At 47.1% G+C, this 20,636-nt stretch overlaps 1 protein-coding gene across 1 annotated transcript in view; it reads left to right on the top strand.

The window, feature by feature from the left end:
- The first annotated feature begins 763 nt into the window (after window positions 1-763).
- The window catches only part of LOC146839226 (uncharacterized), a 200,491-nt gene continuing 180,618 nt past the window's right edge, over window positions 764-20,636 (top strand). Inside the window, 1 exon segment of the mRNA XM_085603256.1 lies at window positions 764-2,639. Coding sequence (XP_085459382.1) covers window positions 1,447-2,639 — 1,193 coding nt within the window. The 5' untranslated portion in view covers window positions 764-1,446.

Here is a 20,636-nt window from a genome sequence, read left to right as displayed (position 1 = left end):
AATATTCCTTGCTAAGTTTCAAAGGCTGTAAAGAAGAAGGGGGAGATTTACTAAGATTTTCCGCTGTGTTTGCGTCACAAAAGTGGGACAAAATGGCGCAAAATCTTTTTTTCCTAATTTACTTTCCAGCCCAAAACTTAATGTGAAGCAGCGCATAGCACTGCTGCGCTTTACTTCACACCATGGGGGCCTGCCAAGGGGGGTGCATGGGCGTTACCGTCCAACCACCCAAGGTTTCCCACGCTAAACCCAATTGACCAAATACAGTAGATTGGGTTTAGCGAGAGAAAACTGCGCCCTTTTAAACTAGATGCGAGGAAGGAAAAATTCTTTCATTTCTCCTTCCGTTTCTGACTTTGCATGCGTGCTGCACTGTGCAACACGCATACAAAGTGGGAAAAGCTTTCCTTCGTGTCTGCCATAGTATTTTGTACAGGAAGGGTGCCCTTCCTGTACAAAACCGATGCTGGACTCACACACACACACACCCTAGCGCTCTGGTGCTGAGGTGTGTTCATGGCACAGGGCCGCTGTAATCAGTGCCGGCGCAAGGGAAAGGGAAGGCGAGAGCCATATCTTTGAAAATATGGTGCTCTCCTGCCCCCTCCCTGTCACGCAATGCAGTGCAGCCTCGTGAAGGGGGGGGGGGCTGCGCTGCATTGCGTGGAGATTTGGTAAATCTCCCCCGAAATGTCTTTTAAAATCATTTAAACATTGTGAATTCTCATTCCATTATGTTTCAATTTAGTAATTTTAAATATCTTTACATCCAACAGAAAACAAGCCTTGAATGTATGAAATGACCATCAATAATGAAGCGAATGCTGTAAATCTTCAATAATAGCAGAAATAATGAGCTACAGTATTCAGGAAAACATCAGCCCAGCATCAAGGGCAGTTCAGTGATTGTGAGAGTCTGAGCTGTGCACCTCCACGCCACAAGACGAAGAAATGACCTTAGGACAATTAAGGCAACAACAATAACAAACCGCCTCCTGTATAAACAAGTGTCCAACACCAGCTTTGATCATGGGATCGGTGTGATGTGATTACCGCAGTGCTCTGTTTTATAATATGATGACAAGCCATCATTCCGTGCTCTGTGTGAATTGTAAACTCTTTGTGGCCAAACCACAGTAACCAGAGAAGAGCACAACAGAGCGGAGCCAGACAACTGACGGGTAAAGAAAAGAGGAGTTCTTCTATCTACAATACAACAGACTGTCCCAATTTGCACCGGCGAAAGGGAAGATACATCTTTACCCGCAAGTGTGCATAGCCATAATCTAATCTAAAGTCACAATCGCCTACAAAGACATCTTCTACGTATTAGGAGCGTGGCAAATATTTGGTGGCTATTGCATTTTATTGTAAAAACAGAAATCAAACGTGCAAAATACGGCACACATATAAAGTGTGTGAGAAAACACGAGTGCTTTATCAGCCATGAAGGCCCATCAGGAAATACAGTCATGGGATGTAGACAAATATATACCCGACCCACAGACACTAACCAAGAAAGAAGAATCATACACATACAGCAAGAGCTATAGTTTGTCATCACTACTCAAGCTTCATCAGCACACGTACACAGGACAAAAACCATTCAAGTGCAGTGAATGTGTCAAGAGCTTTAGTCAATTAAGAGAGCTACAAAGACATCAGCGAACACACACGGGGGAAAAACCATTCAAGTGCACTGAATGTGTAAAGTGCTTTAGTAGGTTATCAGAACTTCACAGACACCAGCGAACACACACAGGGGAAAAGCCATTCAAGTGCAGTGAATGTGTGAAGAGGTTTAGTAGGATATCAGAACTACAAAGACACCAGCAAACACACACAGGGGAAAAGCCATTCAAGTGCAGTGAATGTGTAAAGAGCTTTAGTCGATTAAGAGAGCTACAAAGTCATCAGCGAACACACACAGGGGAAAAACCCTATCATTGTAGTGAATGTGCAAAGTGCTTTAGTCAGTTATCAAACCTCCAAAGTCATCAGCGAACACACACAGGAGAAAAACCATTCAAGTGCAATGAATGTGTAAAGAGCTTTATTAGGTTATCAGAACTAAAAAGACACCAGCGAACACACACAGGGGAAAAGCCATTCAAGTGCAGTGAATGTGTAAAGAGCTTTAGTCAGTTATCAAACCTCCAAAGTCATCAACGAACACACACAGGAGAAAAACCATTCAAGTGCAATGAATGTGTAAAGAGCTTTAGTCAGTTATCAAGCCTTCAAACACATCAGCGAATACACACGGGGGAAAAACCATTCAAGTGCAGTGAATGTGCAAAGTGCTTTAGTCAGTTATCACACCTTCAAAAACATAATAAAACACACACAGGGGAAAAACCATTCAAGTGCAGTGAATGTATAAAGAGCTTTAGTCAGTTATCAGACCTAAAAATTCATCAGCGAACACACACAGGAGAAAAACCCTATCATTGTAGTGAATGTGACAGTAGTTTTCGCGGCTATTCAGCATTAAGGAATCATCAGCGAACACACACAGGGGAAAAGCCATTCAAGTGCAATGAATGTCCGAAGAGCTTTGGTCGATTATCTCAGCTACAAAGTCATCAGCGAACACACACAGGGGAAAGACCCTATCATTGTAGTGAATGTGACAGTAGGTTTGGTGGCTATTCTGCATTAAGGTATCATCAGCGAACTCACACAGGAGAACAGCGATTAAAATGCAGTGAATGTGTGAAGAGATTTAGTCGATTAGAAAACCTACAAAGACATCAGCGAACACACAGTTATTGTGAGAGGAATGAATTAGGGAAAAAATTAATTTCAAATTATGTGGGACATTGAAATACCAGATGATAGAAGACCCGACTAGCAGTAAAGAAGAAAAACAGATAACAGTATTTTCAGAATTATAAAAGTGTTTTTTTTCCAGTGATTGTTCACTTCCTTACACATAGCAAAGTGGCATGATGCACCAGGATACACTGTGGGAGATGAGCACAATGTGGATTAAAAGAAAAGAAACTTTGTTGATTTTTAGTTGGTGAAGAAGAGATACAAAGAAAAACATTCAATCGCACCTGATCATACTACTTGTAAAAGCAACACTGAAAAATACTGGGACTAACAACGATATTTTCAACTAACTTGTCGGATTTGTTATAAAACCTATAAACCAAACACACCCAGAGTGGACATGTTGTCAGGGCTCTGGAGAGGGGAAACTTCATTGGTAAAATGTATGTATTAGTATTGACAAATGCCACTGCAGTATATGTAATGAACTTAAGCGAAGCACAGGTGTTCAAGAAATAACCTATTTTTAGATATTAAAGAGCATATACCTTGTTTTTAAGTAACGTTTGCTGCACCTTTTACACACTATTATCGGTTGATGGATCAGCTCGTGCCTTGGGCCTTATAACTAAGTGTGACCCGTGCCTCCTCTCCGACTTGGCTCTCCCTATTAATTTTGGGACTTGCCAAACTCTACTTTTTAGCAGAATTGAGCCACTGTAAGCAGCAGACTCTGTTTGAAGAATGTGGTGAAATAATCAATCAATCAATCAATCACAGCATTTGTAGAGCGCACTACATACCCGTGAGGATCTCAAGGCGCTAGGGGGGGAGAAGGCTGCTACACTTCGAAGAGCCAGGTCTTAAGAAGTCTCCGGAAGGTCAAAAGGTCTTCAGTCTGCCGTAGGCGGATGGGGAGGGTGTTCCATGTCTTGGCGGTGAGGTGGGTGAATGATCTGCAGCCGGCGGTCACTCTTCGGATGCAGGGGACGGTGGCGAGGGCGTGGTCTGTGGAGCGGAGCTGGCGGGCGGGGGTGTAGAGGCCGAGTCGTCTGTTGAGGTACTCTGGTCCGGTGTTGTAGAGTGCCTTGTGTGCGTGGGTGAGGAGCTTGAAGGTTATCCTCTTGTTGACAGGGAGACAGTGCAGGTCTCTCAGGTGTGGTGTGATGTGGCTGCGGCGAGGGATGTCGAGGATCAGGTGTGCAGAGGCGTTCTGGATGCGTTGGAGCCGTTTCAGGAGTTTGTCCGGAGCTCCTGCGTAGAGTGCATTCCCGTAGTCCAGTCTACTGCTGACGAGGGCCTGGGTGACCGTCCTTTGCGTTTCGGTGGGGATCCACTTGAAAATCTTGCGAAGCATGCGCAGGGTGTTGAAGCAGGAGGAGGAGACGGTGTTGACTTCCTTCGTCATGGAGAGGGTAGAGTCGAGGATGACCCCTAGGTTGTGTGCGTGGTCGGTGGGTATTGGGGGTCTTTCCAGTGCAGTTGGCCACCAGGAGTCATCCCAGGCTGAGGGGGTGAATCCGAGGATGAGGACCTCCATCTTGTCCGAGTTCAGCTTTAATCGGCTCTTCCTCATCCAGTCGGCGACGGCCTTCATTCCTTTGTGGAGGTTGGTTTTGGCGGTGTTGGGGTCCTTGCTGAGGGAGAGGATCAGCTGGGTGACGTCGGCGTAGGAGATGATGTTGAGGTCGTGCTGTCATGCGACGTAGGAGAGTGGTGCCATGTAGACGTTGAACAATGTTGGGCTGAGGGATGAGCCTTAGAGTATGCCGCAGATGATCCTGGTGGCTTCGGAGCCGAAGGGGGGGAGGCGGATGCTCTGCGTTCTGCCGGAGAGGAAGGAGGAGGTCCAGTCCAGGGCCTTTTCCTGGATCCCGGCATTGTAGAGGCGTGTTCGCAGTGTGCGGTGGCACACTGTGTCGAAGGCGGCTGACAGGTCAAGGAGGTTTCTCGATTGTCTAGTAGGGTCCTGATGTCATCTGTGGCAGCGATGAGGGCAGTTTCGGTGCTGTGGTTCCTGCGTAACCCGCACTGTGATGGGTCCAGGATGCTGTTCTCCTCGAGGAAGCTGGTCAGTTGTTTGTTGACGGCCTTTTCGATGACCTTCGCCGGGTACGGGAGCAGGGAGATAGGTCGGAAGTTCTTGAGGTCCTTGGGTTCCACCTTGGGTTTCTTGAGTAAGGCGTTGATCTCTGCGTGCTTCCAGCTCTCCAGGAAGGTCGCTGTCTCGAAGGAGATGTTGACGGTTTTTTGGAGATGGGGTGCGATGGTGCATCTGGCCTTGTTGAAGATGTGGTGTGGGCAGGGGTCTTCCGGGGATCCGGAGTGGACGGTGTTCATGATCTTGATGGTGTCGTCATCGTTGATGTTGGTCCAGGCTAGCAGGTAGTTGGTGCGGGTGGTGGTCATGGGAGTGGGAGTCTCAGTGGTTGCCGGGGTGTTGATGGCATCAAAGCTGTCGTGGATGTCTACGATCTTGCGATGGAAGAAGGTGGCCAGCGAGTCGCACAGGTCTTGTGAAGGTGGGATGTCGCTGGGGTTGGTGAGTTCCTTCACAACGTTGAAGAGCTCTTTGCTGTTGTGTGCGTTGTTATCTATGCGGTCTTTGAAGGAGGTCCTTTTGGCGGATCTGATGAGGTGGTGGTGTCTGCGGGTGGCATTCTTGTGGGCTGTGTAGCTTTCTGGAGTTTGTTCACGGATCCAGTTTTTTTTTTAGTTTTCGGCAGGTACGCTTGGAGGCCTGGAGGTCTTCTGTGAACCAGTTGGCTTTCTTGCTGGTGTGGGTTTTGGAGGGCTTCTTGAGCCGGGCGAGGGTGTTGGTGCAGTTGTTGATCCACTGTCTGATGTTGCGAAAGGCGGTGTCGGGGTCGGTCGGGTCTGTGGGTGGTTCCGGGCGAGGGTGGTGGAAAGCTGGTCTTCGGTGACTTTGCTCCAGCAGCGGTGCCGCATCTGTAGGGTGCGGTGGGTTCCTGGAGGGTGAAGTGGATGCCGTGGTGATCGGTCCAGTGGAGCTCGGTGGTGTGGTTCAAGGAGACGTGGGAGCTTGCGGAGAAGATGGGGTCAAGTGTGTGGCCAGCAAAGTGGGTGGGTGTAGTGACGAGTTGTCCGAGGTTGGCGATCAGGGTGGTGGAGTTGTTGTCGTCGTTGTTGTTCTCAAGGTAGAAGTTCAGGTCCCCGAGGAGTATGTAGTCCGTGGAAGCGAGGGCATGTGAGCTGATGAGGTCAGTGATGGAGTCGCTGAACTGTGCTCAGGGTCCGGGGGGTCTGTGGACAAGGGTTCCTCTGAGGGAGGTGTTGGGATCGGTGTGAATCTGGAAGTGCAGGTGTTCGGCGGTGCTGAGGGTGTCGTCGGTGTTGGTTGCCACTTTGAGAGTGTTCTTGTGGACGATGGCAATTCCTCCTCCTACTCCATTGGTGCGGCCCTTGCGGATGATCTAATAGCCTTCCGGGATGGCTATGACGATGTCGGGTGCCGAGGAGGGGTTCAGCCAGGTCTCCGTCAGGAAGGTGATGTCTGGGGTGTTGGAGCCCAGAAGGTCCCAGAGTTCCACGGCGTGTTTGCGTGTGGAGCGGGTCTTGAGAAGTATGCATCTGAGGTAGTTGGGATCTTTGGTAGGTGGGCTGGTGGGCAGGATGCTCGCGAAACTGCAGCTCCAGCAGGAGAAGGGTCCTTGGGTGCACTTCGGGGCTGCCAGGCAGCAGGTGCGTGATCGTCCGGTGTTGAGTGTGTGGAGAGTGCTGGAGTCGTAGCAGAGGCGGGCGTCGTGGTGTTCGCGGGGACCAGGGGTCCTGGTGCTAGGCGCGGTCCAGGCGCGGACGGGCGCTGACGGGCTTGCCTTAGGCGCGCCTTCAGCGCACCAGCGGCGCCCGCTGACTGCGGCCACTGTGCGGCCGTGCAGCAGGCACCATATAAGGGGAGGTGGGAGGGAGGAGCAGCTGGGAGGCAAATGGCCGGCGAGAGGGGCGGGGCCGCAGGGGACGCAGCGGCGGGAATCGGGACTGGGGAGACAGCGAGGGAACAGAAGGCAAAAAACAGGGGGGGGCACAACAGGTACAGGGGCAAGAAAAACAGAGAGGACAGATACCAACAGCAGCAATCACAGTTTACACAGTATAAGAGCCAGTCACAGATACCAACAGCAGTACAGTACAGTTTACAATATAAGAGACAATCACAGTGCAAGATAAGAGAATGGGGAAATGAGCGGGACCTATGGCGTGCTTACGAACCCGGCAGCAGCAGGGCTGGGGACACGGGCGCTGTCAGGTAGAGCTGCGCAGCGTGGAGGAGCGACCTGCCTGGAAGCAGTGTCAAAGGTCACTCTCACTGCCGTGCAGCGGCCGCCATAGAAGGGGAGGTGGGAGGGAGGAGCAGCTGGGAGGCGGGAGGCGAATGGACGGCGAGGGGGGTGGGGCCGCAGGGGATAATGAAATCCCACATCAATAGCATATATGTGCCAGGACAATAAGTTGCACTCCCAGCAACTCGTCTTCCACACATATTGTCCCTTTGTCTGAAATGTTCTGAAGGATTTGTCGTATGAATGCCAGAAGTGGCAGTGACATTCATGAAGCTAAAGCTAACAGGAGTGTGTGGGGGTAGAGAGAGGGAGAGAGAGAGAGAGAGAGAGAGAGAGAGACAAAGAAAAGGGGAGAAAAAGAAAGAAATGGAAGGAGGGGGAACGGCAGGTGATTTGTATTCACCTAAAAATAGAAGAAGCAGCCGAATACATGTCAATGTGTGACATCACCAGAGAAACGGGCTGAATACCTGTGAATTTATATATTTATTTTTAATACCTATAGACCCATGTCATGCAAATAAACAAGGCACAAGTAAGGAAAATAGTGATGGAGCCCATAATCATATGCAAATCACAATGACGTCACATGTAGTAACATCACAAAATTTGATGTCAGGTCGACGGCCTGTTTTAAAAACAAAAAACAAGAAACATAAAATAATGTAAAAATAATTTATTGGTTTCAGTTTTTATACATCATGTGTTTTTCCCACTATCAGTTTGTAACTAAACTCGGAAATGACTGAAAGTGTAAATATTTTGAAACTGATATGTGGAACTTGGAAATTACATTTTAAAAGAGTTTTCAGCGAATAAATAAAATGTGCTTTTAACTTGCGTTTGTTTTCTGACGTTGTTCTTTATCCAGCCCCTAAGCCCCAAAGTGTTTCACATTTACAGGGTATTAAGCAATAGAAGGGCTAATTTTGTCAAGTTGTCTGTTCCTCTCTTGCGCCACTCACACAAATAAATAAAGGGGACGCTGCTGGTGGGACGGATAGTTACAAACACTCTGAGGCCTGTGTTTGCAGATGCAAGAAACGAAGCAACAATTCCCAGTCGCAGGCTAAGGAGCTAGGTGGAACTGGGACCCCATCAAACTGTGTCGACCCCCGACTTGTGCCGTGCTGATAAAGCAATAGTGAATTTGAGTAATTTACGATGAATTGAAATGAGAGAAAGAGAAGAAGAGAGCGAGGTGCAGGATATATTAAAGAAAATGAAGAAGAGACACAGGACTTTACCCTGTTTTGTGTACAAGCATTTTACAAAAAACAAGTTGTGTTGCGCCTTGTGAAAAGTCTGTCACCCCCCTTTGTATGTAAATGAGCTTCTGTGAGCTCCCATCTCTTCTAGCGTGGATGATAATGTGAGCACTGTAAGGTAATCACAAACAAATGCTATATTGAAAAATAATCCGCTTGCAGGTCTCACAGCTGTGGTTATGTAGTACTTTATTAGTTTTTTTAAATTTACTTTAATTTGCAGCAATTCTCCAGGTTACTTTTTCTCAGTATGTCGCTTTATATCGCTCTTTACTCTCCATCAGTTAAACGTGAGGTTTGATGTAGGATTTGTTGTTAGTGTCCCTAGACCATGTCCCAATCCCTTTGTCCTCGATTTGTCGGCATCTGTTTTGTCCACACACTGGTCTCGGATGGGCCTTCTCAAGGTAGCAGGCGCTGTAATAGGAATAAGAAATCAGACATATTTGAAATTGTATCTAAACAAATGTGTACCTTTCAGTTATCAGGCACCCCCAGACTCACATCTACACATGTAATTGAGCACCAGACTAAAGTGACTCCTCTCTATATAAATATGTGCCATCAGTAATCGGGCTGATGGTTCCGCTGATGCGCACAGCAAATAAAGTTTCTGAGTGTTAGAAGCCGGCGTTCCTGCGCGCACCATTGTTGTCAAGTGCGCGACCCGGACCCCCCTGTTCCCACATTAGGCCAAGAAGGGACACTGTCCGAGATAGCCCTGCTCACCCCATTAGTAGCTTGACACGAGCAGCCAGGCTTATCTCCAAGGCACGAGTGTTCTGTATGTGGAACCACGCCCACAGCAATCCCAATGATGTCACCACAAATGGAACAGGTGCACATACCTGCCAGCAGTGAGAGGCTGAGAGAGTGTCCCTCTGAGCCCGCACCCCGCCCCAGGCGATGACCCACTTTACCTGGGGGGGCGCGACCCCACTATCCTCTCCTGCAGCTGCGGATTGGCCTCACTCCATAACCTTGTCACTATAGGCAAGGCGCGCTCGGGCCGGTAGTTCAGCTCCTGCGGGGCTGCCGGTCCGGGCCAACAACGTTCAGCACAAACTCCTTCCACGAAGCCTTCCACACAACGCTGGTGCCACCCCACGTTGCCTTTGAGGGCCCGATCACATGGCCCTCCTCTACTGATCTGTTAGGACTTCTTTGCTCCCCGGTACTCCTCACCAGCACCTCTGGTGGCACCTTCGACACGCACCCCCGGCGCGTCCGAGACTCACTCCTCCGGCCTCCAATGACCAGGCGCGCCTCACGACGCCTCGGCTGGCACCTTGACACGCACCCTGTGCATCCGAGTCTCGCTCCGTCTCTGGGTGCACACGATCTTCAGGCACTCTCCTCTAGTGCCGCAACTGCACTCCACACACATGCTGGAGACCCACCTCGTTTCTTGGTGCACACGATGACCCAGGCGCTCCCCACTAATGCCAGGTCACACCACAACATGCACACTGCGCGTCTGAGTCTCACCTCCCTTCCTGGTGCACACGAGGTACCAGGTGCTCTACACTAATGCCCTGGCTGCACCACCACACACCGACCCGCGTGTAGGAGACTCACTCCTTCTTAGTGCCCACAATGTCCCGGCACTCTTCACTAGTGCCTGGACTGCACTGTGACATGCACCCCCTGCGCGTCCCGAATCTCAGCTCTCTTCCACGATGCCCACAATCCACAGGCGCTCCAACACCTGTAGCCGCAGCAAGACACACACCCTGCACGTCAGAGTCTTGATTTGCTCCGGGTGCCCACAATCACCTTAGGCACCCCTTCGGAGGTCTGAGGGTGCCACGACGCGGTCCCACCACCGCGTCACTTGAGACTTCCTGGAAACGTTTATGTTCCTGTGTTTCCGAACAGGGAGCCAGCTCACCTCGGGCCCTTGGTGTACAGGACGCAGCACACAGCAAAGGCCTGCTCAGGAAGAAGGGGGGACGCGACCCACTGTAGCGCCCTTTCAGTCTCTTCTCACTAAAGAGCTACAAACTGCCCACAAGCCCCAGATCACGAAGCAAGGGTCAAGTGTCTCCCGCAGCCTATTCAGCAACTCTTCCTGAGGCAGATCTTTTCTTCCCGATTGCGGACAGGTCAAAGCCGCTAGAGACTCGACCAGTCCACGGCATCTTCAAAGCGCTCCCAGCACTTCTCCGAACGATACTGAGACCGTTCTCGGCGACTTCATCAACATAACCAAAGTCTTGGGGTTGCAGTTCTTTCAGTTATACCCCTCATTGTCTTTTTTGAAGTTTCCTTGTGCTCAGGGGGACCCCTCCCTAAATCAGTCTTGTATATCTCCCCCCCAGTGTAACCGTCCTTTCTTTGATACTGGGGCCTGGATCTTTAATTACTCAGAGGGAGATGGGTCAGGCAATTCACATTCTGCTGAGACACACAAAAGGTCTAAAGCACAAACTCGGCCATTTCCTCAAACAGCGGTTTCTGGACACACAGTGACAAAACCATCCACCCAAAAAGATGCATTATGACGCTGTGAGTTCAGACATACCAAACTTCACTGTTTCATTTCCAATGCTTGGGAAACTAGGCTAACAATACTACACCCAGCCTTCCCTATTCTGGTATATGGGCAGGATGGCCTTTCACCAGGGAAAATGAAATGGGGTATTTTCCACTGTCAGCCTAGCACCCATACTGGCACCGGTCCTGCCTTTTACCTACACTGCACCCTGCCTAGGGATTACCCAGGACGTCCTACAGGGGTGCCCCATGTGTATGCAAAATGGAAAGTCAGGCCTGACAAGTGGTAGCACTTGTCAGGACAACATGCTAATTTAGCATAATGCGCGCAGGCCCTAAACTGAAGATCTATGTTTCCTCTCTGCGCATTTCTTTAGTACTAGCCCTGGCACACACAGTGCACATCACTTAGGGATCTTGCTAGTTAGACAAACATACCAATCAGAGACAACCAATCACCACTACAATTTATACAGGGAACATCTGTACTTGCACACTAATTAGAATTGGCAAGTACCTACAGCATCTAACTTCACAACTCTCTGTCAGGAAAGCAAAAAGTTTAAGTGAACTTTAGCCAACAAGGCCAAGTCCAACACTGAGATTGCGCTCATTGGCCTAAATTTTAATTGCTGAAGTTTCACGCAGTTTCGCTGATACGCACAGCTTATAAGGTTTGTGGATATTGCGTACTGTAAGCAGATCACTGAAGTTCACTTCTAAGTAGTAACTAGGTCAAAACATAGTATGTAGGGGGCGTGGTTTGAGCCGCCGACAAGCTGGCCGCTCCTAGCTGAGGCTATTTGGAGCCTTTCTCAAATCTTTCCTTGAATATGGATTGGCTGATGTAGGGGAGCGGACGCGTGGGCACAGGTAGCTGCTTTTCTATTTTGCTATTTCGCGCTACCTAATGCCCTGTTCCTGCCGCGTCCCGCTCCCTCATAGTTGACGGCAGCACCGGCCATTTTGTTCACGGCAGCTCGATGCTTCTGTTTATCCTCGCAATTTGAATTCCCCGCGTTGCTGGCGTTGCTGGCAATGCTGCGCGGGTCCCATTAAGCTTCTTCTCTACATTCTTCTGGCAGCCCTCCTGTTGTGCCTGTGACGACTCTTCAAGCTTGTTTGACTGTTTTTGCCACATCTGTGCTGTCTATGGGAACTCTGAGGAGACGCTTCTGAGGAGATTTTGAAGACTTTCAGGAACTTTACCCTTCTCGTTTGTATTGGAGGCACTTCAACTTCCTCTGTGGAACCTCACATTTATAATTTTTCTCTGCAATTACTCTGGTTAAGGGACTCCCAGACTGCCTTGTTATTGGAGTTGCTTCCTGCTACTACCATGTTTTTTCTCCTTTTTTTTTTTATTTCTGAGACCTGTTTTATATTATTTGCCTGTAGGTGGCCCTCCTGCTATTTCCACATATTGATGATTGGCACTATTATTACCAAGCTTTTTCTTATGGGCAATTGACCAAGTGTGCAGTCAATACTAACTGGTGCAGATCATTGACAGAGGTATTTGGTCTCGCTTTATTTCTTCAACTGCTGTGAAATACCAGAGCCATAGCCTCGCTGTTACTGGGTATTTCTCTTTTTTCTTTTTTTTGGGCTATATTTATTCTTTATTTATATGGAGTTACCCTCTTCCCTTGGTCAAACACATACTACGGCAACTATGTCTAATATTCGCAAAGACTCAAACGCTGCTGCTCCATATAAGCACCAGAAAAGAGAACCCAACTCTCCCACTAAATCTCCTCTACCTATCACCATGGAAGACCTTATGGAAGAACTTAAACTTATCAAGCCTTTCGTGATTGATACTAATGCTACTATTCAAAGGCTAGAGGAGAAGTGGTCTAATCTAGAAGCTAGGGTGTCTGAGGTAGAGCAGAGAATCAGCGCCACTCAGGACGTAATCCCTCAAGTTGCAGCCATGTCCAAGGAAATCGCTTTCCTTAATGCTCAAACTGAGGATTTGGAAAATCGCAACAGGCGAAACAACCTTAGAATTTATGGTATTCCAGAAGGAGGGGAGGGTACAGACATGATTGCTTTTTGAAAATACACATTCCCAAACTTGTCGGTCTCAAGGACGGTACTCCTCTCAATTTACAGCGTGCACACCGCATTGGCTCCAATCTCCGAGGTCAATCTTCCTCTTCAGCGGTTGCTCGCCCCCGTGGAATAATTGTTCTATTCTTGGAGTAAGCTGAACTCTTAATGGTCCTTTCAGTGGCGAAACTTAGAAAGCAGATGCTGTGGTCCGGCCAAAAAGTTTTTTTCTCTCAGGACGTGGGGCGGGCAACCGCTGCTCGGCATAAAGTGTTTTTGTCTCTTCGCACTGATCTTCCATCAATGAACGCTAGATATGGCCTTGTACATCCCTGTTTCTTCAAGGTTGCCTACAAGGATCGTGCCTACTCCTTTGATCGTCCTGATGATCTGCGTCAATTTATCTCTCGTCATAGGGGAGAGGCGATGGACTCTGCGGGCTCTTGAGGAATGTTTTGCTAAAGTGATTTTTTCTTGTGTGGTTATTCTTCTTGCATTTTAACGCTCAGAGGGCATATGCTCTCACTTATTTGTCGTTTGTTTAATCTTGTTGGTTTTTCTGTAAGGTTATTTGTTTATGTTCAGTTGTTATGCAAGCCATTTCTTATTACTGTTTGCTTTTTGTATATCCACAGGTGTTCTCCTTTTATCAAAGCCCTTCCTGATGTCTCCCTGTCTTTGCCCTCCCGTCCCGCTCCTCTTGTTTCCTGTTCACTCCGAGATTTGGTAAGTGTCAGTCTTTTCGTCAATTATTAGTTTTAGTCGTTGTATTGTTTTTCTTTGTTTATCATTTGCATCTTCAGCGCCATGCTCCCAAGTTTCTATTTTCTCTTCTTGTTATTTCCATCTCGCTCTCTGCTATGTTTCTGTTCCTGTATATATGCATTGGGTTCCGGTCGCTTCCAGAGGTCTTGCAGGTTCGGCCGTATGTTTTTTTTATGCTGCTCCCCGCTTCCATATGATCTTTTCATTTTTCTTTTGGATATGTATTCCGTTTTTTTTGACTGAATTCTTTCGACTCTGTGTCAACATTTCTTTGTATATCACTTATTTTCTCTTTTTTCTATTCTTTCTTTTCTGCTTCTCCTTTGTACATGTTTCTTTTTTTATCCTCTACCTCTTACACAATGCACATACATCTCATTTTTCATCTGTTCTTCCACTATCCCTTGTTTTGTTTCTTCTTTTTATTGCTTATCTTCATCATTTTTTATTCTCTTCTTCCTTGCTTCCCTTCTTTGGTTACTGTTTTCATATTACCTGTTTGGTTTATTTGTGTCCTTTTCAGTGCATTAACTTGGCATTTTTTGATGTTCTGCACAGTGATTTTACTAACTTATTGATTCAAGGTATGACCTTGTTACTGTTAATGACTTTTATGCCTTGCAATGATTGACAATGTTCGGATTATCTCTGAGAATTTTAAGGGATTACGTAACCGAATCATAAAGCAAAGGTACTTACCCATCTGTCCAAGTTACAAGAACACATCTCAATGATAATGATGTTAATTCCCTTAAAAAGCACTGGGTGGGCCCTGTTTACAGCCCCCCCTCCAAAGACAGGAGACACGGAATGGTGATACTCTTCCATAAATCCTTATCCCTTGCAATAGAAAAAGAGAAGGATGAAAATGGGCGCTGGCTTCTCCTCCATACTATTATTAACGGATTCCATATTTCTTTCCCCAACATTTACGACCCGACTGGTATTGATCCACACTTTTGGCAATCCATGTCACACACCCTTCATGCATGTTCTGATTCCAGTCTCATACTGGTGACTGTAATCAAGTCATGGACCCTTTTACGAATAGGAAATCCTCTTCTAGGTATATCCCTAACAAAATGCAAAAGACGTTTGTTGAGACCATTTGTAAGAGACGTTTGGTCGATGCTTGGAGGATATATAATCCTTACAGTTTAGAATATACATTTTACTCCCCTACTCACAACTCTACTTCTAGAATTGACTATATATTTTTAAGCCCACACCTCCTTTCTAACCTCCTGCATGCAGAGATCGGCTCTATTCTTATTTCTGATCATGCCTCGGTTTTAATTAGTTTAGACCTTCCTTCCCTACCCTCTAAGTCTCGTCATTGGTGTTTTAACAACTATCTTCTTAAAGATTCTTCCTTTATTGATCTTTTTAAAGACTTTGTTTCCGAATTCTTCCTTCTTAACGCTAGTCCAGATATGCCCTTTCATATTCTCTGGGATGCGTTTAAAGCAACTGCCAGAGGTTTCATTATAGATTATGTAGCTGGTAAAAAGAAACAACATCGCAGAGAATCTGCTGCTATGCTATCCTCTATTAAGGAGTTGGAACATGCCTATTTCTCCTTCAAAAATACTGATGCTCTCAAGACTTTGATTCAAGCGAAACTCGACTTTAATAGGAAGTCAACGGAAGAAGCCTAACCTTATTAAAAATTAATTCTAAATTCTATGGTGGTCATAGTGAAGCAGGTAAACGTTTGGCAAATTATTTAAAGATTAAATCTCAAAGATCGAGAATAATTAAAATAATTGATGTCCACGATACTCCCCACTTTAAAGACGAAGAGGTATTTAATTGGTTTACTAATTTCTATAAACGCCTTTACACCCAAGAATCCTCCCCTTCCCTTCAGACGCTGATCTGGATTCCTTTTTTAACTCATTACCCCCTCGGTCCTCCTCTCTTCCTGATTGTTCTGTTTTGGAAAAGGATATATCTCTTTCTGAGATTAAATTGGCCTTGTCGGGGACGTTGTCATGAGTGAAAGGTTCAGATGGGCACCCAGGCAAGAAGGACGCCAAATCAGACCTCAGTACACACATCCCCTCTATGGGAGGCTGCGCCGAGTCATTCCCCTGACTCTGGTCTCCCTATTGATGAGAATTCTATTAGGAACGCGGTCGCGGAATTCCAAGATGGCCAGGCTCGACCGATGCGGAGTTTATCGGTCTAGTCTTTTACTTGCGAGCGACCGCAGCTGTGATAGGGCCCGCTCGCGAGTACCGTTGCGCACTTGAACTGTATTCCTGTGAGAAAAGGCAGCGTTTGAGCAGAGCGCTGCCTTCCTGAGAAGATTCGACATTATTTGGTCACTGGTAGCGAGAAGATGGACAGCTAAGTCACACTAGAGTTCTAATACTTATTGTCGTGCAATTATTCTTTGAAAAAACTGTAAATACAATTTTGCATAACTTTTTGGGAGAATTGTTTATGGAGGCTACAGAAGAATTCTCTTACTAAAGGGACAATATTTTCGCATAAGATTGGATTAATAGAGACAACAGAACATCTATTAGTCAGGAAGGCAATTGGCAATTTGCATAAGGATTTTTCGCCAGCCTACATTGGAGATAAAAATTAATTGAATAAAAGACAAGACTGAACAATAGAAAACTACGTAGATATAATTATATATATATATATATATATAATTGTACTTACCTTCACTCGTCCTCAACGTCATTGCTGAAATACAAGAAGAGAAAGGTTATCAGAACTGTTCTACTATCATCAGGCAGTTAGGACAAGAAAGAACAAGTATAGAAGGAAAAATCTATCACAGGGTTCAGGTGTAAGAAAGGTAACCAAAGGATTAAAGGGAGGTTGGGATTATTAGTTGACAGAAATGACATACAGTTTGTATTACAGAATCCGACAAGACATCACAAACACCTAACCAGAGTAGAATAGAGCTAGATCAAGAAGTATTGATCAGCACTATCAAGAGAGCGGCAAATCACTGTGGGAAGACAGGTAACATAAGAGTAGTAGTTGAAGAAATAGTGGGTAGAAAGTAAACTACTGTGGTTACATGATATTATTTGTTACAGGGTTCTACACAAAGAAGATTAGAATCCAGTCAGAAGAAGACGAAGCAGTGCAGTTTCTCTTTCTCATTCCAACTCCCCTTTCCCCCTCTCTCCTACTTGTGAGCGTAGAAACTTGCAATTAGGGTAGTCGGGAATTGAGGAATACGCATCGGCTCCTGTGGAAGCTACAGTTTGGTGTAGGTACTTGACAGGCGTGGCTGAGCCGCGGACCAAGATGGCTGCGAGGCTCTGAAGCTCTGTCGGCCGGTACGGCAACCGTCAAAATTCCCACGTTCCAGCGAGGCCAATGACCGGCATTACAGCAGCGATGGTCCGGTGAACTGATCCGGACCCCTTCCGATCCAGAATCGGAGCGCTGGTAGCAGAGATATGCTGGCGTTAGGAGCAGACCCCTGAAAACAACATTGTGGCGGAGCAGCGTCAACAAGCTGAGGGGTGGTGAATCACAACTGGGGGAACATCGAGCGGAGCGGAGGCTGGCCTGATCGGGGTGCGGTGAGATGCAGGGCACGGGCCGCGGCAGCCGGCGGCAAAACTCCATCAACCCTCATTGTGCTGCTGGGAGATGGCTCAATTAACCTCCTGGGTGACCCATTCCGCAAATCTGTCTGCACTCGTAGGAGCAGGGCCTGCGGGTGCCCGGTGCTCGAGGCAGTTAATCCTCGTAATCACCGCAAGCTAGGGGGAAACTAGATGGCCACGTTCCCATAGCAGCCTGAGCCTGCGCCTGCCCGCTGCCATAAGGTCCCGCCCCCCGTTACTACAGGCTGATCCTGCCGCCCCACCCCCGTGATCTTTAGCGCACACCTCGCTGCATTAATACAACAACTGGGCCCCGAATTATCGTAGTTGGCCACTACAGCAACATTCCTAGCCCGCGGCAAGGTGTAAGACAACACCTGTACTAGTTATCTGACTCAAGCCCTCCTGCTCATCTCCAATTCAGCGCCACCAACCCGGAACAGCGGCATGGGTCGCAAAGACCCCAAGCAATGGCTTCTCCCCTTTGAAACGGTCACAGAGACAGCTTTAGAAGAAACCTCCACAATGGCAGAAGGTGGGCAAAGCACAGCCACATTAGAGGACACCTCTAATACCATTGGCGCACTCCTGCAAGTAATGAGAGCAGGATTTAAGGCCCTAGATATGCGCTTTGACACGTTGAATACACACATTGCGGATTTGGGCTCTAGAATACAAGTTCACAACAGGTGCCTCCGACCTCCGACCTGGAGGACGGGACTGCGCAAATGCTCAAACGACTCGAACGGGTGGAGCTTATTCTCAAAGATGTGGCTATAAAGAATAAGGATTTGGAGGCGCGTAGTCCCCGGAACAACGTCCGCATTCTTGGGGTCCCCGAGTCCACTACCACCAGGTGCATGAACACTTTTGTAGAATCACTATTGATCGATCTATTTGGAAGAGACTCCTTCACACCAAGCTTTGTGGTGGAGCATGCACATCTATCGCTAGGTCCTAGGCCCAATCCAGGTCTCCCACCCAGACCCATTATCGCTCGAGTCCTGAACTTCAGAGACCGGGACACAGCGCTTGGTATGGCCTGTGAGCGTGGCGAAACTATCTGGCAAGGCTCCAAGCTTTCCCTGTTCCCACACTTCACCATTATGGTACAGGAGGCCCGGCGCAAATATAATGGTGTTAAGGCCACGCTCAGAAATCTTGGTCTGAAGTATGGCATGTTGTACCCGGCTAAGTTGCGAGTGGAGGTCAATGGGCGTGCCCGTGTCTTTGATAACCCCACAGAGGTGCAGGAGTTCTGCCATTTATACAAGCTCACTACCAAAAGACCTAGTGAAGAAAATAGACTGACCCCACCTCGCAGTGGATCTGAGGCAAGCAGGGAACTTTTCTCCGGATCAGGATCTGGCTGAACTCTTGTCTTGGCCTCATCGCATGCAAATGACCATGGACATTGGGATAACATTTATACGTGATGTTCTTTTTGGTTGCCTGTAGGCGGTAGGGGCAACGTCACCCCCTCATTGGTGTACACCTTAGTTTTGTTTGTTGAAATAAGAATGTACCTGAAATGGGACTCCTTTCATAGCTTTGCGTTACAATTGGTACTTTGTATATCTTGGTTAAAGTTCGCATTGCCTCTCCGGATGGGTGGGGAGCCTGGAAGGGGGGTGGAGGGGTGGGTTTTGTTACTATTTCGATATACTTTGTTAATTGCACTGTGGTAAATAATTTTTCCTTTACCGGGACTGAATTTGATACAGAAACATTATAAAATAGCTCAGTAAAATGAGAGGCAGAATCCGTGGTATTAGAGGTTCGGAATGGGCTTTATTCCAATAATCGATTATAATCGGATGCTCCAAGTTCCATCACCACGGGGGTTCAGGAAGTGAAGTACATACTTTATTGACAAGAAGTAACTTTTATAGTACATACATTACAATGAAGTGAATACAGTAGGCGTAACAATTGATAAGGAAAATGACGTTTTGTCTGCGTAACCGAAAATGGGTGTAATAAAGAGTAAAAAGGAACATAATTGGTTGTGATGTCACCTATAGGTGGATCTATAAGATAATACTTGGCATAGATGCGCGCGCAGCAGCATGACGTGTAATTGACGTGTAACTAGGGGGTGACGGGGACTTGACATTTAGCTCTACATGTGGAGACGAAAAGTCTGGGGGGTCAAGTCAACCTAATCCCAAATCATATCTAACATCCTATGTTTAAAGAACTATGTTATCCAAGAAAGAAGGACTCTCGGACAGAATCTATTCTATACTGACTGTGCGTGCGTGTACAAGCGTCTAAGTGTCTACACTGAATGCGAGGGGGTAGGAATATTCCATGGTAACCGGGCTATGAATTACTTGCATGAGGACAGAGAAGTCGGGCCCTTTGCTTGGTAACTGGAAGAATGTTTACTTAAACTACTAGGCAGGAATGCATCGGCTGAGGGGGAAGCAGATAATTCGAAGGTGAAATACAGTTCTTGGCAGAGAATAGGCTGATGTCAGGCTTTGTATGCCGCGCAGAGAATGAGACAAAGTTCATGGTCACAGATGCAGGCTCGAACTGGAGCTTTCAGAGGCAGAAGGCAAGAGGAGTTTTGATGACAGAATCAGGGCCTACTTGCCTGGACTGTAAAATGGCATAAGTGAACCATATAAAGCCGGTGGCCTTTCGTACTTAGGAATGGACTATCCGGCCTATTCATGGCGGATCTGACAGAGGACATGTTGACGGTGGACGCACATGTATTTGCGTCTTCATAACTGGAACTGGAGGGAACATACATGTACTTGTGACATGCACATAGAACCGTTGGGGTCCAAGATAGGGGACATAACTGACCAGAAAAATCCATATTTCCACATTCCCTCCTTGTCCCCTACTTGCCCTTCAAGAGATATCAATCTTCATCAATCCATTGATCTGTTCATATAGCATCATTTGTTCTTCTTTCTTCTTCCGTGATGAATGAAATCTTGGTGGTGGAATACACGATGTGGCACACAGACCACAGATCGCTGGTCCACATTGTAGACATAGACAGCAACTGAATAGTAGGAGAAGGCCAATACCTAGGAAGGATAAAACTCTCCATCCCCAGGTTGATATCACACTCCAAAACCAACTGGACCAAGTCCAGGTGCCTGGGTTCTGGTGTATCTGGTTTACAATCTTATGAAGGCGAGTTATGGCTTTATATACTGATGGCGAATTTTCTGGTATGAATACGCAGCAGCTTGATCCGATGACCCTACAAGCTCCGCCCCTATCAGCCAGGATGACGTCAAGGACAAGACGATTTTGAAGCACAACAATCCGCATAGCAGACTGCTCTTCTGTTAAATTGCCTAAGGCGGAAATAGTTTCATTCACTACTGCTTCAAGGGTTCTAGTTAATCTACGTA

This window comes from Triturus cristatus, chromosome 4_2 (genome assembly GCF_964204655.1).
Source record: "Triturus cristatus chromosome 4_2, aTriCri1.1, whole genome shotgun sequence".
NCBI classification, from domain to species: Eukaryota; Metazoa; Chordata; class Amphibia; order Caudata; family Salamandridae; genus Triturus; species Triturus cristatus.
This window is presented reverse-complemented; position numbering and strand designations above follow the sequence as displayed.